Consider the following 18,490-nt stretch of genomic DNA (forward strand, 5'->3'; position numbering starts at 1 on the left):
TCAACAGGACCTCCAAGCTACCATGTTATGGCACAGCTTCCAGTGCACTCCACGTAACTGAAGTGGTCAACAGGACCTCCAAGCTACCATGTTATGGCACAGCTTCCAGTGCACTTCACGTAACTGAAGTGGTCAACAGGACCTCCAAGCTACCATGTTATGGCACAGCTTCCAGTGCACTCCACGTAACTGAAGTGGTCAACAAGACCTCCAAGCTACCATGTTATGGCACAGCTTCCAGTGCACTCCACGTAACTGAAGTGGTCAACAGGACCTCCAAGCTACCATGTTATGGCACAGCTTCCAGTGTACTCCACGTAACTGAAGTGGTCAACAGGACCTCCAAGCTACCATGTTATGGCACAGCTTCCAGTGCACTCCACGTAACTGAAGTGGTCAACAGGACCTCCAAGCTACCATGTTATGGCACAGCTTCCAGTGCACTCCACGTAACTGAAGTGGTCAACAGGACCTCCAAGCTACCATGTTATGGCACAGCTTCCAGTGCACTCCACGTAACTGAAGTGGTCAACAGGACCTCCAAGCTACCATGTTATGGCACAGCTTCCAGTGCACTCCACGTAACTGAAGTGGTCAACAGGACCTCCAAGCTACCATGTTATGGCACAGCTTCCAGTGTACTCCACGTAACTGAAGTGGTCAACAGGACCTCCAAGCTACCATGTTATGGCACAGCTTCCAGTGCACTCCACGTAACTGAAGTGGTCAACAGGACCTCCAAGCTACCATGTTATGGCACAGCTTCCAGTGCACTCCACGTAACTGAAGTGGTCAACAGGACCTCCAAGCTACCATGTTATGGCACAGCTTCCAGTGCACTCCACGTAACTGAAGTGGTCAACAGGACCTCCAAGCTACCATGTTATGGCACAGCTTCCAGTGTACTCCACGTAACTGAAGTGGTCAACAGGACCTCCAAGCTACCATGTTATGGCACAGCTTCCAGTGCACTCCACGTAACTGAAGTGGTCAACAGGACCTCCAAGCTACCATGTTATGGCACAGCTTCCAGTGCACTCCACGTAACTGAAGTGGTCAACAGGACTTCCAAGCTACCATGTTATGGCACAGCTTCCAGTGCACTCCACGTAACTGAAGTGGTCAACAGGACCTCCAAGCTACCATGTTATGGCACAGCTTCCAGTGTACTCCACGTAACTGAAGTGGTCAACAGGACCTCCAAGCTACCATGTTATGGCACAGCTTCCAGTGCACTCCACGTAACTGAAGTGGTCAACAGGACCTCCAAGCTACCATGTTATGGCACAGCTTCCAGTGCACTCCACGTAACTGAAGTGGTCAACAGGACCTCCAAGCTACCATGTTATGGCACAGCTTCCAGTGCACTCCACGTAACTGAAGTGGTCAACAGGACCTCCAAGCTACCATGTTATGGCACAGCTTCCAGTGCACTCCACGTAACTGAAGTGGTCAACAGGACCTCCAAGCTACCATGTTATGGCACAGCTTCCAGTGCACTCCACGTAACTGAAGTGGTCAACAGGACCTCCAAGCTACCATGTTATGGCACAGCTTCCAGTGCACTCCACGTAACTGAAGTGGTCAACAGGACCTCCAAGCTACCATGTTATGGCACAGCTTCCAGTGCACTCCACGTAACTGAAGTGGTCAACAGGACCTCCAAGCTACCATGTTATGGCACAGCTTCCAGTGCACTCCGCGTAACTGAAGTGGTCACGAGGACATTTCGAAAAGAGCGTCTTGCTTCTTTAGCTGCTTTATATTCTTCGCAGTTTGTTTTTAATTTGTTTTCATTGGGTTTTTCTATGAACAACATTCTCTCTTTTTTTTGTCAAATGAACAGAATCACAAGCTTTGTTGCATGTGCAAGCCTGGCAACAGCTCTAGTTGCCAGAAATGCAAGAATTAGCATGGTGCCCTGAGGCTCACTTCAGACACTGACCTAGAAATTTATGTTGAAGGTTGTGCATGCATACGGCTCTCCGTGCTTATAAATGCAGCCAGCAGGATTTGAATCTGCAAGGGTAAATAATGTGCTGGAATGCAAAGTAGTGGACAGCGAAAGTTTCGTCGCCCGCATCTTTATTTCGAGAATGAAATTTAAACCGATTGTAGCGTGTGGAGAACTAGAGATTGCGTCTGCTCGCGCCAGTTATATGAAATTTTATGCTCGCTGTAGTGACGAATTTGCCGGTAAACAGGAAAATAAGCAGTTGTTCTGGATTCTTCAAACCGCGGATTCCAGCCGTGGCTGTTTGACGTCCTATTAGAACACATCATAATATTACCTACACTTTAGCATTTTACATGTTTTATTTCCAAGAAAATATCGAATCTGGTGAGCGAGTACAGTAAACACCTTATACCCAACAGCATTCATTGATATTTATGGTTACCACGTACTAAAAGTTAGGATGTAATCAACGTTCCACCGTACACCCACTGCTGTGGTAACCAGAAGCCGTATTCTATGAGGGATGATTTGGGGTGGATATCAACTTTCCATTTCATTTGGAATGACATCAGCGTAATGTCAGCCCCATAGGGAAGCAGCAAGGAAACAGTCACGAAATAACAAAATAGGAGGTTCTCGTGCCAAACATAGCCTTCGCCACTCACTGCACTCACCGCACGACTGTTGGCTTCCCTACGCAGCCAGCTGCGAGGTCTGGTCGCAAATGAACAAACGGTCCGGTCACGTCCCATGGGCACAGAAATACCGCTACCACTTTCCCTGCCAAGAGTAACCTATGGCAGAAGCCGATTCAAAACATGGACAGTGGATATTATAAAATACGGGCGCAGACATGGACTACCCAGTATGTTGGCAGCAATGACAGACACACTGTTGTCATTTATCAGAAGTGCTTTCTAATACTTTCACATTCCTTCTGCAGTAAGCGGATCATTAGGCAGGAAGAACTGCTCCGTAAAGCTGGTCGTAAAGAATTTAGTAGCTCGTTTCTTAGGAAAATCGCGGAGCATTTGCGGCAGCCAGTTGATTTCATTCGGCTCAGAACGGCCCGCCAGCCTTAAAACCATTACCTTTATTCCTCATATCTGCACCATCAAACCACACGAAGTTCCATCCTACGATTTCCACAATGCTGAAACATATACTAAAATGCGTGCGGACATTTCTGAAAGACAAGCAAAAGCGTAGTCGTTTTGTCTCTAGCAGCAGTCGAAAAGAACTACAGAACTGTGTCAAAAATACGACAAAATATTCTGTAGTTCTGTCGTAACGATCAGATTTTTCTGTAGTTCTGTAGTTTTTCTGTAGTATATTTCTGTTGTCTGTAGTTCTGTAGCACTTTGTTGTTGTAACTACTGAAATTTCTGATGTTACTACAAAATGTTCTGTTGTCACAACAGGTTTCTCGTCAAAACCCGCACAGAAATCCTGTCGTAACATCAGAAAATTTTCTGTAGTTTTTTTCGACTGGGAGAGAGCAGAACATGAGTGCAGGAGGCACTGGGAGCGCGTGATATGAAACACATGTCGTGCCAGATGCCCTTGGCTACGCTCAAGCCTGTTTCATAAGCGAGCCACACATGCAATATGATTCTCCAAGCGTCGGTGCGTAGACAGCTTTTCTGGGCCATTAAGTCCCTAATGCAGCGATTTCCAACATCGATGTTTTTGTTTACGCCATTGTTCACGAAAGCGATGGCGGTATTTCAGGCGCCAGCTGAGAGCAGAACACTTTGCAAAGGTTCGGCGTCAAACAGCAGCCTTTTGAAATCAGCGCAAACGGCAACAGTACGGCTATTCGAGGCACTTGTATTCCGGATAACTTCCGTTTTTTTTTTTTTCTCTCTACTTTCAGACGCGTTTCAAAATTTCCTGACGAGCACCACATACAGAGCGTGCTTTGGAGAATGAATTTATAGTTACTGAAGGAGTTACGTCCCTTCTGCTAAATAATATAAAGAACAGTCACTTTGATCTCTCTCACTTAAACATATTCGGCGAAGAGAGCGATTGTGTATTTTCAAGCCCTGGCCCTAGTGTTATAACCCAGTCATGGCTTACTTGAGGTATAAGTATACAGCCAAATAGAAACATAATATGGTACACGAAAACCGGCTTTGTCAAGGCTCAAAAATCTGTTTCGCTCTTATTATTCGAAATAATAATTTCAGCCAATAACAAACATTCCAGGTTCGATCATTTCCGCTATCGTAAGACACTGTTTAAGAACCTTCTTTTTATTTAAGTAAGGTGTATTTTAAAGGTAAATAGTGTAAGTGGTCACCCTCAAGTAAATGTGACCTGTTGGCTTGCCTGTATATCTACGTATCTCCAAGTGTAATTATTGTTGTCCCCTTGTGAACAAGAGTTCGCCATTTATGAGCACAAAGACGGAAAGCATGGTTCGCAATAATGCTCTCCTATAGCTTGGGAAAATCGTGGCCTCGGTACGTCCGCTACATAATGTACCCGCGAAAAGCTCTAGGGTGGAAAAGTCCCTGCTATTCGATGTCCTCTGTACAAATTACTTACCATCGCTAGCCATCTGAGAATAACGCACAGAGTGTGAACCATTTCTAAAAAGTTGTTAAGTGACATTGGACATGTAGCGCTATACAACTTGATGTCACATTCTCATATGCTAACTTTCTTTCAGCCGCGCCGACGTCTTCTTGCACGCACAAAAGAATGCGGTTGCTTTGCACTTTCTCTCGTCCTAAGCATGCTGTGTGCACTGGTAGTATCTAATGTAAAAAGAGTGAATCCTAATTCAAATGGATAACTCTACACTTCCTGTGCTAAAGCGTACCTATCGTTCTGTGTCCATATTAGTAGCACTTCAGGTCATGGCTTTACAGGGACTCGATAAACTACGCGAGCATACAGCGTTCCGCCGGTTATCAAGAGCTGCCATGCACTCGCGAGAGGGAGAGGTAACCGTGTTCTTTGTTTGTTTGTTTGTTTGTTTGTTCATTTGCTGTTTGTTTGTTTGTTTGTTTGTTTGTTTGTTTGTTTGTTTGTTTGTTTGTTTGTTTGTTTGTTTGTTTGTTTGTTTGTTTGTTTGTTTGTTTGTTTGTTTGTTTGTTTGTTACGAGAGCCGTACTTATCAATGCCAGTTAACTCAAAATTATCCTTCCCTATTGCACATGCCTTGAAATGCATCAGGGAGAAAAAACAGTTTTTGAGCTCGGTAAAGAACCCATAAGTGCCAAGCTGGCATATAAATATGCATCTCCCTAGGAAAGACGCATATAAACGCCGATTACAATGGGCGATCGCCTTTTTTGTGCACTCCGCCTCAACAAAACATTTCAAGCAGTTATCGCTATTTATATGTGCATAGTTGTTTGCTCTTTTGGAACTGTATATTATAATGTAGTCATATAAAGTAATACAAAAATTTAAAAACAATTGATCTCCAAATTTTGCTTCCTTTTTTCAGTCTCTTAAAATGTTTTTCTCTGTAATTGTAACTCCTGTATCCAGGCGAGATAAAAATCAAGCGTTTACAAATGGTTGGCAAATAAGGTAACATTAAAGGACATAACGTACACCTGCGACGCAGCTCACCAACAATGCGAAATTATCTGACAGGAGAAGAAACCCTTTAGTAAAATAAGGATGCATCAACTGAAGCAGCTTCGCTGGCTATTGCTGGTAATTTTGATCGGTCCGGCACGTCTTATTTCTAACCAAATATGTAATTTTCTAAAATCTAATTATCAATAATTTACCCCACCACTCCGTGAAGCCAAAGCCCGATAATTACCGCGATAAGCTTTCGTTTGATTTCATGATGGAGCGACGGGAGCAAGCCGCAGCTTTCGTATCTCCCTGCGGCGACAAAGAGGCTTCAAAAGCTTGTATGTATGTGGTGCTAAATAACACGGAAAGTACGGTAAGGAATGTATAGTCATGACCACCTTGCGAAAGTGGAAATTAGTATTTCCTTTTGTAGCAGCCTTTTTCCAGAGAAAACCTTCAGAATGAAAAGGTGCTTGGACAAAACAAGCCCGAAACAACGTTTCGTAATTTCTATTGGTAGCGGTCATCCTAAGCCAACGCTAGGCTTTGTCTTTCCGCAGAGTCCTTGTTTTCCAGTATTTCTAGTCGTCAAATGAAATGATCTGAGGCATCGTGTAAGCGGCCTAAGAGTGTTAAATTGCACTGCAACACATTTATGTAGCCTTGCATGTGCTGTCTTTAGTTGTTTAAATAATCGTTGGAATAATTGAAACCGCTTTGTTTAGATGTAAACCAGATCAAAACTCATGCCGAAAATCACATACTATGCAGGATAGCAAAAAAAGAATGTTATAATGGAGAATAAGGGTAACATAAAAAGATGCCAGATTTACAAAAAAAAAACAATTTCGCAAAAAAAGTTAATTGTTAATATCAATCTCAAGCTTAAACTTTTTTTATTGGACCATAACCCAAGTTACCAAAGTACGACTATCAGGCAGCCGGCTTAGACTTAAAGAGAATATATCGGCGATGATTTGTTTAACCGTTTTGCATGAGTGCTGAATTGTTAGCGGTGCACTAGATAAGAAAGCTGAGTAAAGCGGAAGGTCGGTTTTGTTGTCAGCGCTTATGAGGAAAGGCATCTTTTAAGTGAAAATCGATATATTCATCTTCATTGTTGATTAATGTTCTTATGAATAAGGCCTCTTATCTAACTTAGCGCCGCCATCCATCAGATATGTAAATTGGTAGCACTCACCGAACATCATTCCAGGACTGTGTTAAATTTTAAACAAGAAGTCTTGTTTTTTTTGTTTTGTTTTTTTACTTTATGCCGGAATTTCTAGGTATAAATAGATGAGTTACTTTTACTGCGTGTTGAGAACACGGACTTACATCGTTAGAGATACCGGCAACAAAAAGACCTCATCGCACGTACCGGTTATATGGAAAACGTTTGTGAATTATTACACTTCAAGAGCATTAAGAAGAGAGAAGCAATGTTTATCGTTTTTATAGGGCGGAATATATAAATCCGCCTCTAATGGAGGTTGTGAAATCTTGCACAAGAGCTAAAAATTCAGTTGCATCCATGGTCGGAGATTTTCGCATCCAGCTTGTATCGAAACGACATTTATTTATGTATTCCAAACAGCACACTGTCAAAACCGCCAAATTAATTAGCGATTGTTCCTTTTTTTCTTTCTTTAGTAGTTCTTTGCTCGCTGCCAGCTTTTTGTCTACAAAAACACTTCGCACTTTGTTAGGCAGATTAAGTGTAAGTTTTGAAGCAAAGCCTTCATTCACTCCGCCATGGAAAGCCAAGGTCACCGTGCCGAGTGCAGGCCACAACTGAGCATGCGCCCTGTCTTCTTCTTCTTCCCTTCTGCCTTCTCCTTCTTGGCGTCTTCCGAATCTTCTTTCTCCATTTTACCGGCTTCTTGTTCTTGTAAATAAAGCACTCTACAGCGTGTAATCATTAGTAATGAAGGTTTTGCATACACACTACGGTTAATAAAGCTAGACCATCAGCAATCTTTCAAAACCAACACTAGCTCATAATAGCCACTTGGCAGATTCCCAATAAGTCCTGCGAACTCGAACGCAAAACAAAGCTCAATTTTATTCTGGTCTAACTGCGCATTGCATATTTTAATCTCAGGAAGCGCTTCTGGGAAGCAAGGAGATTAGAATTCCTTAAAGCCCCCTGTTCTAATAACTCCCGCGGGCACCTTTTAAAGATATTGTATATTTTGTTTTGTCCACATTCAGTACTTTCATTTACGATATTATAAACACAGTTGGTTTATGTAGGTAAGCTCTCCAAACTCGGAACCACGAGCTCAGGTTTTCTGCACAATTTCTTTATTGAAATGATTGGAGCTGGCGTGCCCAGAAATTCTGAATAAGCACTTTTTTTTAACGTGATATTGGAGAGGTTTAGTACAGCGGGTTTTGCGTTATGGGGTGTTTAGTCGAATAAAGGTCCCAAAGTGCGCATGCGCAGATTGCTAACCTAGAAATAGCGCTAGCGTATGCACGCAATTTTCGAGAAGTTAGCGTTCGGCTCTCGCACACTAAGTCTGAAAACCTGGCGGCGTCCTTCTAAGCAAAAGCCGCTCTCTTCAGCTGAATAAAAAGAACTTGCGGAGCTGTTGAACAACTTCACCGAACCCCATTGGGTTTACTGCCTTTCGCTATGTCTCATCTTGTTTCAGCAACCAAGTTAAGGCTGTAATTTAGGAAAATATTGGAGATACACACTTGATTCTTGCCTCTCAAAGCTTAATGGTGACACCATACGCTATGCTGCTGTCTGCAACTGCTTAGAACGGTGCACAACCGGTAAGGGCGTAACAAAAATGAGTTTGCAGCTTTGTGATGTTGTTTTATATGCTGAAAGAAATAGATATGATAATCTGAATTAAATTTATAAAAATATTTCCGGCATTGCGTGTCGTCTAAAAGAGTATACGCGCTTAGCGGTTTTTACTTCAACTAGATGGCGTCACAGGGCTTATCTTGTTATTGAACATGAATTTCATTGCCAACGCGTTGCTTGCTTGCACATTTTAATGACAGAAATGGATGCTGATGTATTACTTGGATCTGAACTAATGTCGATCTGAACTAATGTGATCGAACTGAACTAATTTTTTTTAACTCAGCTGCAGTAGAAGCCACAGAAAAGGGAATTTCACCTCCGTGTAATGAAGACTACGTTTAACGGTTTGGGAACGTTATTAATAATAATAATGATAATAATAATAATAATAATAATAATAATAATAATAATAATAATAATAATAATAATAATAATAATAATAATAATAATAATAATAATAATAATAATAATAATAATAATAATAATAATTGGTTCACAGGAAGCGAAAGGCGCAGTATCTGTCACACTTGTTTTCTGTGGACACCTGAACCGCGCCGTAAGGGAAGAGAGGAAGGTGGGAGTGAAAGTGGACAGAGAAAAAGAGAAGCCGTAGTGGAAGGCTTCGGAGTAATTTCGACCACCTGGGGATCTTTAACGTTCGCTGACATCGCACAGCACACGGACGCCTCTTCGTTTCGCCTCCACTGAAGTTATATTTGGGCAAACATTGCTTGCTGTGCGCTAATATAATTTCTCCTATTTTCGCTATCACGCTAACCTAATACTTATGTCGCTATTGTGTATGAACGCAATTCTACCCGATAGCGTAAGTGTCTCATAGCGCAGAAAACTCGGCGTGTTCGGCGTCTCCGGCATATGGGGCGTTCGTGATTCATTATTCCGAGAAACAATAAAACACAGTCAGGCAATACACAAAAATGTCTGAATTGGAGCCAAAGTTTGTCGGTAAGTCCCTGTAAAATAGATAAACAAGTTTATATTAAAAATAAATTACGAATATCAGTTAGGTATGGGGCTTAACTCAGCTCTTTCACTTAGTGGCATTTCTTGAAGACATATCCACGGATGCTGTGATTTGGGAAAACATTGCTTGCTGCGCGCTAATATAATTTCTTCCATTTTCGCAATCACGCTAACTTAATACTTATATCACTGACCGATTTGCAAAGCCACCTGTCAATATAAGTGCAATAATTGTTGTCCGAGTGTATTATGTTGCTTTTTTTTTTTGAAATTTTTTTCAAAGTTGATTATGCCTAAAGCTTTATTCTTTAAGCAGTGCTGTATTTTAAAATATATCTTTTTTTTGTGTGCGTGTGTGTGTGTTTAGGGTATGTTTGCCTTTCTACAATGGTTTTTATTTTTTGTTTGTTTGTTTCTGCTTCCACAGTGCATGGGTTTTCTGTATTTTCTGTGTAGACCGCATCATTTGCCTAATTTATTGTGTACTAGATGTTTGTTCTTATTTATGATGTTTCCCCCCTACAATAATGCCCGTGTGTGGGCGCTGTAGGTACTGTGTATAAATAAATAAATAAATAAAAAGTATACTGATCAGTATTTAGTAATTATGTACAAAGTGGCGTTGCAATCCAAATCAATAGCCATCCTAAGTAAACAAGTAAAATGCTAGGCAAGAATTTCTAGACTAAATAAACTGCTTCTCAGAGTCAACCGCATGAAAGCTAGAGGCAGCGAACAAGCAGGAAAGGCGAGGAGAAGCTAGAGCACCTTACATTTTTTTTTCGCTTAACATAAGATAGCACAAGCAAATCAATATTCCAGTAGATGCATTCTCGGAATATTTATAGTTTTCTGCCGTTTATTGGAAAAAATTACCCCATTAATTTTCTACGCGAGCTTTAATTACTCAACGCGAGCAGAAGACGAAACATATGCGTAACATTGCCCAATGCATCGGAAGATTAGACCTATTTCACCAATATTTCCATAACACTATCTTGAACCCTCCTCAGGACCTACGCAAATAAAAGAAACAACCAAGAAAGGCGGACTGAGACGAAGCCATGTGAGCAATACACATTAAAATTGGTTCATTTATGTAGCATTCGATGGCGTTCAGTTAAAGTCGGCGACTAGTGTAGGCAGACAGCAGTAACGCCGCAAATGATGAGTCTGACTGATTGTCCAGTCATAGCCGTTACAGTACATGAAGTAGAGGGAAGTCATAACAGAGGTCTAGGAGAAGGAAGATTTGAACGAAATAATAAATTGTATATGCGACATGTAAAGCTATGGCAACGCCACTGGTAGCGGGTATGGTAAAAACACATTGGAGTGCAGCCTGCCGCAGCGGCTGCTGTTTGTTCTTACGGGGCCACCGTGTTGGGAGTCCTTTTTCCCGGCGTTTATATTCAAATTCAAATAAATTTATTTTTATTGTCGGCAAGGAAGTATCAGCCAGAAAAGTTACTGGTGACGATGGCTTGACGAGGTGGTACCATTTGCTGTCAATGAAGTGGGAAAAGAACTTCGCGGCATCTTCAAATAATATTTCCTTGAGCAACTTTTTTTTAAACGTGCTGGAAACAAAATCAACTGTCGTCAGCTCGGCAGGCAACACGACCGTACATGAACACAGTTAAATCTCACTTAGCGTTGAGAAGTAATAGGTCAGTCCCATTTTGAAGTTTTATACGGAATAATTCGGAGCAATGGCCACATGGTTATGAATTAGGCGTTCAATAAATTGATGTTTAGATTATATAATGGTCACTAAGTGCTAAGTGAAGATGATCGACACACGTGCGGTGCTCTATACGCGCATGGTAACTGCGTAAAAAGGCGCTTGCTAGCGGTTGTTTAACTGAATATGTTCCCTTGTCTATCAGAGTTGTTATGCTTCATAAAGCGCATCATTTAATGAAGGCGGAGATCTTGCTTTCTCATGTTACACCCGGATATGATTGTACAGTGCGGTCGTCCACCCTTGTGCGAACACGCGTGCAGGTAGCCGCTCTCTTCAAAATGCCATAGCGTCCTTCGCGGCCGAATATCGACGAAACGTTGCAGTCCATGGGACGCAACGGCTCTCGTTTCTCTCTGCCAGCGCCATTTTGCTTTAATGAGCGGCCACGTCGGACGCAATCACGCTTGAATAAAGCGACCATCTGTACACGCATTTGCACTGTGTGTGCAAGCCCCTGAAGGTGCCGTGAGAAGTGTATCTGTGATTGATTGTACAAGGGCTTTTCTTTTTTTTGCCGACATGGCTGATAACGAAGCTATTGCAATGCAGAACTGCGCATTACCGAAAGAATATGTAGGGAATTGGGCTGATGAAACGATACGATGAAATAACGATAGTTGTTCTCTCATGATGTGGGGGCGGGACGGCAAAACAGGTAGGATCAGGTCGACGGTCTGCACTACGCGCACTTGTCGGGTGCCTGCAATGCAGATGCATAATTACAAGAAAAAAATAAAAGAAATTGACAGCGAACCTAACTGATGAATAATAAAAATTACAACTTTATTTGCATTCATGGGAGATGGACCTAAGTGTACTAACGCACGAAACGTATTTGCTGCTCATACTGTAATGCTTCCCGCGCCCACCCCGCAGCTCTAGGATTCACTAGCAGCTTATTAATTATTGAAGCAAACCAGCAGAGAAACTGGGCGCTGCATTTCGAGGGGCTATTCGGCGCTCGTCTGCCAAAGACACCTGGCACCTCATATTCGCTAGTCTTACCAATATAGCTGCTGCGTTATCAGCGTTATCGCTTCGACACAAAGGGCTACATTTTCTGCTGCAGGACACAATCTATGGCATCACCAAAAGCGAGAAAAAAAAAATCGCGTTCGCGAATGTCGACTACCCTCGCAATGACTAACATCGGAAACCCGCTTCCCGGTTGCAGATTTGGAAACTACCGCTAGGCAGCCTTTCGTAGCTGCCCAATAGGCGGTGCACGGAGCGTGTAACATTTTTTAACCCTCTGTCGCCTATTAACAGCATGCAAAATATATAAAATAAAAATACTTTTCATTAAACAAAGACGGTGATGAAATTGCGTATTGTCGTCTCTACTAACGCTTTCATGAGCACAACGAAAGGGTAAGGTACAATGAGTGCATTTTATTCCAGACGAGTTAAAGAAGGAACGGAGTAAGGTAATAACACTAAAGACTGAAATAGGTCGCCGAGGTAAAGTAGAGCTGAATGTGTCCGGCTTGTTTCGCTCTTTCTCGTCCTTGTTGTTGCTGTTTTTTGTCTTGTGTTTTTTTTTTTTTTTTTTTGCTATATTCGCAAAGTAAAATGTTTGTGGGCTGTTTTTCTTTTTTAGCTTATTGCACTTGTACTGAAGTTAATAACTTTCTGCTTTGTTATTTTACAGAATAGCAAATTTCAGCGACCACTCGCTCGCAAACGAGGAACAGCATATTGTCATAGTCACGTTTATTAAACGAGAGCAGCAAAATTGCCAGATCTCCGACATGGCTACGGTGATTGGAGCGCAAAGCATGGAAGCGAGATTTAATATAGGAACCTTTGTCGTGGTCCTTACACTGCGAACTATGTTCAAATATTCTCTGTCAAATGTGTCTTGGCCTTTCAGAACAAAAATGCTACATCACGGAAATTAGAATTTAATCAGCCATTTTTATGACAGCTTTGAAAGAATAATACTTCTTATTGAACTGCTAATTTGGCTAGAATAAATATTCGCCAAAAAGCAATATCAAAAACACGTTCGTAAGTTTCTGTTTTGGGTAACCGTCTTTTACAACGTAATCTCTATTTGTTAATCGACATCAATGCATATAATTCTTTTCAACAATTAATCAAAACCAAAAAGCAACAACAACATGACCTCTTTCCCGGTTTCCTCAAGTTAGTGTTATTTGGGCTAAACAATAAAAGAAAGTGAAATTTGGAAATTTTTTCGTGCACATCAGGAACTTGCGCAGTCACCCAATATTTACCCATAGTTGATATACCAAATATAAAAAAGCACCTGAGCAATTAGCTTAGCGCGTGAATTGTGTAAGCTGTGGCAGGATGAATACAGTCACACAGCACTGCTTTGGCCTGAAACCACCTTAAGGTTGCGTGATGTTTTCGCCCTCATCGCAGCCTACTTTCAAGATGCTCACCCAGTGGTTTCTTCTCGTGGTAGCCACCTTCCGCTTGCGTATTTTTCCGCTCAAGCCATAGGGTGCCAAACAACTGGTGACTTGTTGTCTCGAATCCTCTCTCTCTCTCCTTCGCTCTACCTTACATTCATTCCCACTCCATAGCCTATCATAAATAACGTCGCGAGGCGGCCAGCCAGAAAACATACAGTAAATGATGGATGCCAGTGGGTACAGTGCTGTGCCGTAGGCATACCGCGAGCACTCCTGCCCGTGCCACTGCCCACTTCTTCTTCCTCGTCCCTAACAATATAAATGGCGTCATAGGCTGTGCCACGACGGGCATATAAAAATTGCCTTGAATTGAATTCATATAATATATTTTCGGTCAATTTCAACCGGTCCAGCAGAGTGGGTGACAATTAAATTGATATTAAACTGATTGATGGTTAACGTTATCAATAAAGACAATCAAAGCCTTGAAGTAGACCTTGCAGATTACGGAGTAAAATGCATGGATCTATAGTTAAACCTAATATGAGGTGAAAGCCGCTATCGTGCAGTGGTCCGAAGCCCTCCCCTACGGCGCCTCTTTCTCTCTGTTTTCAGTCCCACCTTCACGATAACGCGATAGCGTAAGCTACCAGCCAACATATAAAGCCCCGCTTTAATCAAACCATATGAACGTGTCTGCGTGGCCTAGGCATAATGTGAATGCAAGGGTCTCGGCAGGCTGATTGTGATATCCTATATGAAAGGGGAGGCCCGAGTTGGCAGCTTCTGCCCAACGTAATATCAGGAAGCCCTACGTCCAGTTAGTGATCGGCCATGTCAGCTGCCAGCTACCACCCTCACGACTTCTCCTTCTTCTTATGCTCTTCGGACAGGCACGGACGAGCACCGGACAGTCACGCCAGTCACGGCGAAATGACGAAGCTGTGGGCAATGTAGCTCACGCTGCAAAACAATCCCTGGCCCGTGCATTAACTTTATGCTCTACGATGCCCGTCTTTCTTCGTTGCCATTAAGAATTGATCCGGGCAAACGTATTCTATGCACGTTATCTCGTCTGCAGTAATGGAGAAGCTTCATGACATAGACTGCGCCGTCGTGGTTTCCCACTGACAATTTCTTTCCCATCGGCGGCGTTTTTCATCCCTATCGACGTGCAAAACATTCCAGCGGGATCTCGAAGATGTCCACAGATATGTCAAACTATCGTACTCGCCCACACGTCTCTTCACAGATTCCAAACAAACCGACATTGTCGTTTTCGGTAGACCCGACCCGTTCTTGGCAAAGGGATCGCGACGTGCATGGCATTTTACCGTATTTGGCCGGAGTGTTACCTATCCCTCACAAAGCAGAGGACAAGCATTCTAGAAAGGCTCCTACAAAAGAGGAAAAAGCTACGCTATTTGTGCTTTTCTTACGTGCATATAGTAATAATGCACGCATTGTCACAATGCTGCGTATTTATTTCCCCAAATATTCCCTACAACCGCCGAATACTTGAAGCTATTTACGGTTTAGGGTTATATCTATACCGTAAGTATTGAAAAAAAAGAAAACCTTTATTTTTCTGGAACTTATGAAACCTATAAGCTTTCCAACTTTTTTTTTTCTTTTTAGTTTGCCATGCATCGGCTTTCTCCGGAAATACGTGACTGAAATAAATGTCATTCAGAATTCCCTCATGGGCAGTTTTCAAGATGTTGTCCCCCATCCTGCCGCTCCCCTCCTTTTGTTGGGAGTCATCTGATAGACATGCTCATGCTCCAAAGTGAAACACGCCGCGCATCTTCTAATGCGAAAACTTGGTGTTATTTTTATTTCATTTCATTGATATAACCTCTGAGCAAAAACTTTTTCATTGCATATTACACTCTGACGCCTTTAGATATACCTAAGAAAGCAATCTTCACCGAGATATTAATTAAAACAGCCTTTAATGAAATGCACTAACTAAGGTGTGCTTTATTTAATGTTGGCCAGCGGTTTTCTAATTATTGATTCCTATTATAATCTCGTCTTGGCGCAGAAAATTGAAGCTGTGCCCCAGTTCATAATTGGCTGTAACGCTTTCACAGGTTAGCTTGTGAATGGTGCTTCACTTCGTTCGGCCGGTTAGTTATATATTCGTCCAGCTTTAATTTCTCGGCTTAGGTGTGAAGCACTAGCATGTCAACGAGCTCCAAGGGCTGTTTCAGAGCAAAATGTTCGCTTCTACGTAAAATTATGTGCAAGAATATACTTTTCTTTTTTTGCATGGGTACTAGCTAATAGGGCTAAATGAGAAAATTTTTTTGAACGCCAAATATACATGCACACAGAATAGCTGTGACTCAGCTGCGCACAGGTTCGAATTTCATTAAAATGCTTTTAAAATTACGAAATAGGTCTGTTCTAGAAACAGACGGATAGATGTACGTGCCATGGCGATTAAAATATAACACTAGTTTCGTGTTTTGGAGCAGCAGATAAGAAACGCTCGGTGCTGCCGCTACGAATATGTCGATGACAAAAGTGTCAGTAACATGTTCGCAATGAACGGAGCCCCACCAGCCGCCAGATCTGATTTTCGCCGCTCCGGTGACGTCATTGCTCTAATATTTTTATTAACTGCAAGGGTATTTCAATCCTTCCTCTATCTCATAAATTTATCGTATTCGTTGAAAGAATGAATTTGTTATAGCCTTAATCATTCAATCACCTTGAATTTATATTTGCCTACACAAATAGATTACGCCGACTACGATTTTAAATTGGATGGATTTTCTTTTACGGTCAAACGCGATGGTCTCAGTCCGAAATGCTTACAACTAGGCCCGTTTGATGAGGGCGCAATACATTCAACCTTTCTTGCCGAGGAAATGATTTAGAGATATGTGTCCCTTCAGTTAAATTTCTAGTTCAGATGCATTGCTTAGAGCGTAAATGTGTGTCGTTTAACTCTTCGCAGGTGTGCATCATAGCCAGCTTCATGCTGTGTTGGATACCCTACTTCACCGTGCACAACGTGCGGATCCACAGCCACTACTGCATCAAGGTCCCTCGAGCCGTCATCGTGTTTGCCGAGACGGCGGCGCTGCTCAACAGTGCGATGAACCCCATCTTCTACGGCCTCTTCAACGCTCACATCCGGCAAGGTTTGAGAGACATTGTGTCCAGGGCGAGCTCCAGTAGCCGTAGCCGAAGCTTCTACGGTCGCGACTCAACGGTGCGACATCATGGCGCCGTCACTGCCCACGTCATGGCTCTGACCACGAGTACCTGCGCACCCGACGCAAGCTCTATGGCCAGCCCGGCGCTCGGCAGCGGCCGCCTGATGCTGCAACACCTGCAGGAGCAACAACATAGTCTACAGTCCAGCACCATCGAGGTGGTGCCCTTGGTCGCCATTAACGGCAACGCAACGGCAGCCTCTCAAGTGTGACCTGTTCTGGTTGTGTATATGAAGGAAGAGTTCAAGTGTCTGTGATAGGAGAAGCTCACTGTTTAGCTCCGCTTCGAAGACTAATGTCTGAGTGATCTCGTTGATTCATCAAATACAAGCAAGTGCTGGAACCAAAACTCTACAAGACGGACTTCTTTTGAAGCGTTTTCGAGACGTCTCGAGTCGTCTAGTCAGATTTGAAGCTCTCCAGGCTTCCTCAGACTTGGTACTTATCCTAAAGCGTAGATTCCACTTAAATGTTCGAGTCGAGATGTCTCCCCCTGAGCATGAACGTGACGCGAACAAAACGCATGCATGGAAAATGATGCTTGAAGTGAAGTGTACTTTCGTGCGAGTTTCCAGCGCTTGTGTGGTAATAACTATTAGAATTGTCAGTTGTGCAAAAGGTGCAACACCACTTTTTAAATCCCCTTTACTTGCTCAATAAACCTCTAGGACAGTAACAACGGTCCTCGTTAATCACGAATGTTCTCTTAATATTAACAGTGTCACTTGTTTGTCATTGCCCTGCTCAAACAAGGAGTCCCGATTGGTGACAAATAGTGCCCAGCTTCACGTAAGTTTTATTGCATTATACACTGCGGCATAAGTGGAAATTCCACTTTAATCGTTGGATACAAACTTTAGCATGGTATGCAAATCTTGAAAGGTCGCAAGATTAGCCAGTGCTGCCGTTTTATTTGAAAATTTAAATACCATGCGCTAATAAATACAGTGCATTCCACAAGCGCCCCACACCATCGCGATCTCTAAGGTCAAAGTTTATTATCTAAAAACTCACAAGTGGCACAAATCCACTCCATCCTACCCTATAGTTTGTTATAATAAAGGACAGCTCGAATAAACAGTACAATCCTTATGTACGCATCGCGTTTATCGCTTTGGAGACATTCAGAATGACTTATGGCACATACCTGACTGTGACTTGTGCTACCTGAATAAGTGCATATACGCTTCAACCTATCTATATATCTATCAGCTGTCTCCTTTCCGAACTTCGTCACATTTAGAACATCAAAGGTCCACTTCAACAATGCTGCCAGTCACCACCACCTGCGTCGTTTTCATCACCTGACCGGTGCCATTAAATTCTATAAACAGTTATTGGACCCTTGACGCATAACTCGAGATGTTTACCGAGACATTATTTCTCCTCGCCGTAGTACAATTTTTCAGAACAAAACTAATGTTCAACACACGGTCTGCATCATCTTTCATCTCTAACTGAAACACTTTCTTGCTTCGTGGGAAATATGAAGAGGCTGTCGTAACTTCAAAATAAGTGCCGCATCTACGGCATATCTTTTATGTAAGAGCTGGTAAAGTCTGCGCAGAATTCTGGATACGCTCATTAACTATATAATCTTTTTTTGCCCACGTACGAGTGGGATTCATTCTATACCAGCCCCGGCTTTAGTGCGTGTAGGGAACTCATTTTGCTTATTTGATGAACGAATATTCCTCGATATCTTCGCTTACTTTAAGAATGGCGAGCTTGTAAACAAACTCTAGTCAATCAATCGACATAGGATTCCGCTTTTAAAATGACCTTGTTGCTGTTGCTCCTGAATTATGCTGACTG

The 18,490-nt window shown here is 42.5% G+C and overlaps 1 protein-coding gene across 1 annotated transcript in view; it reads left to right on the forward strand.

The window, feature by feature from the left end:
• The window catches only part of LOC146190545 (gonadotropin-releasing hormone II receptor-like), a 62,820-nt gene extending 45,933 nt beyond the window's left edge, over nt 1-16,887 (forward strand). The window contains exon 4 of the mRNA XM_084599804.1: nt 16,414-16,887. Coding sequence (XP_084455930.1) covers nt 16,414-16,887 — 474 coding nt within the window. The remainder of the gene's footprint in view (nt 1-16,413) is intronic.
• Nucleotides 16,888-18,490: the final 1,603 nt, after the last annotated feature.

The sequence above is a fragment of the Amblyomma maculatum genome, chromosome 4 (assembly GCF_055883805.1).
Source record: "Amblyomma maculatum isolate TAMU_Amacu chromosome 4, ASM5588380v1, whole genome shotgun sequence".
Taxonomy (NCBI): domain Eukaryota; kingdom Metazoa; phylum Arthropoda; class Arachnida; order Ixodida; family Ixodidae; genus Amblyomma; species Amblyomma maculatum.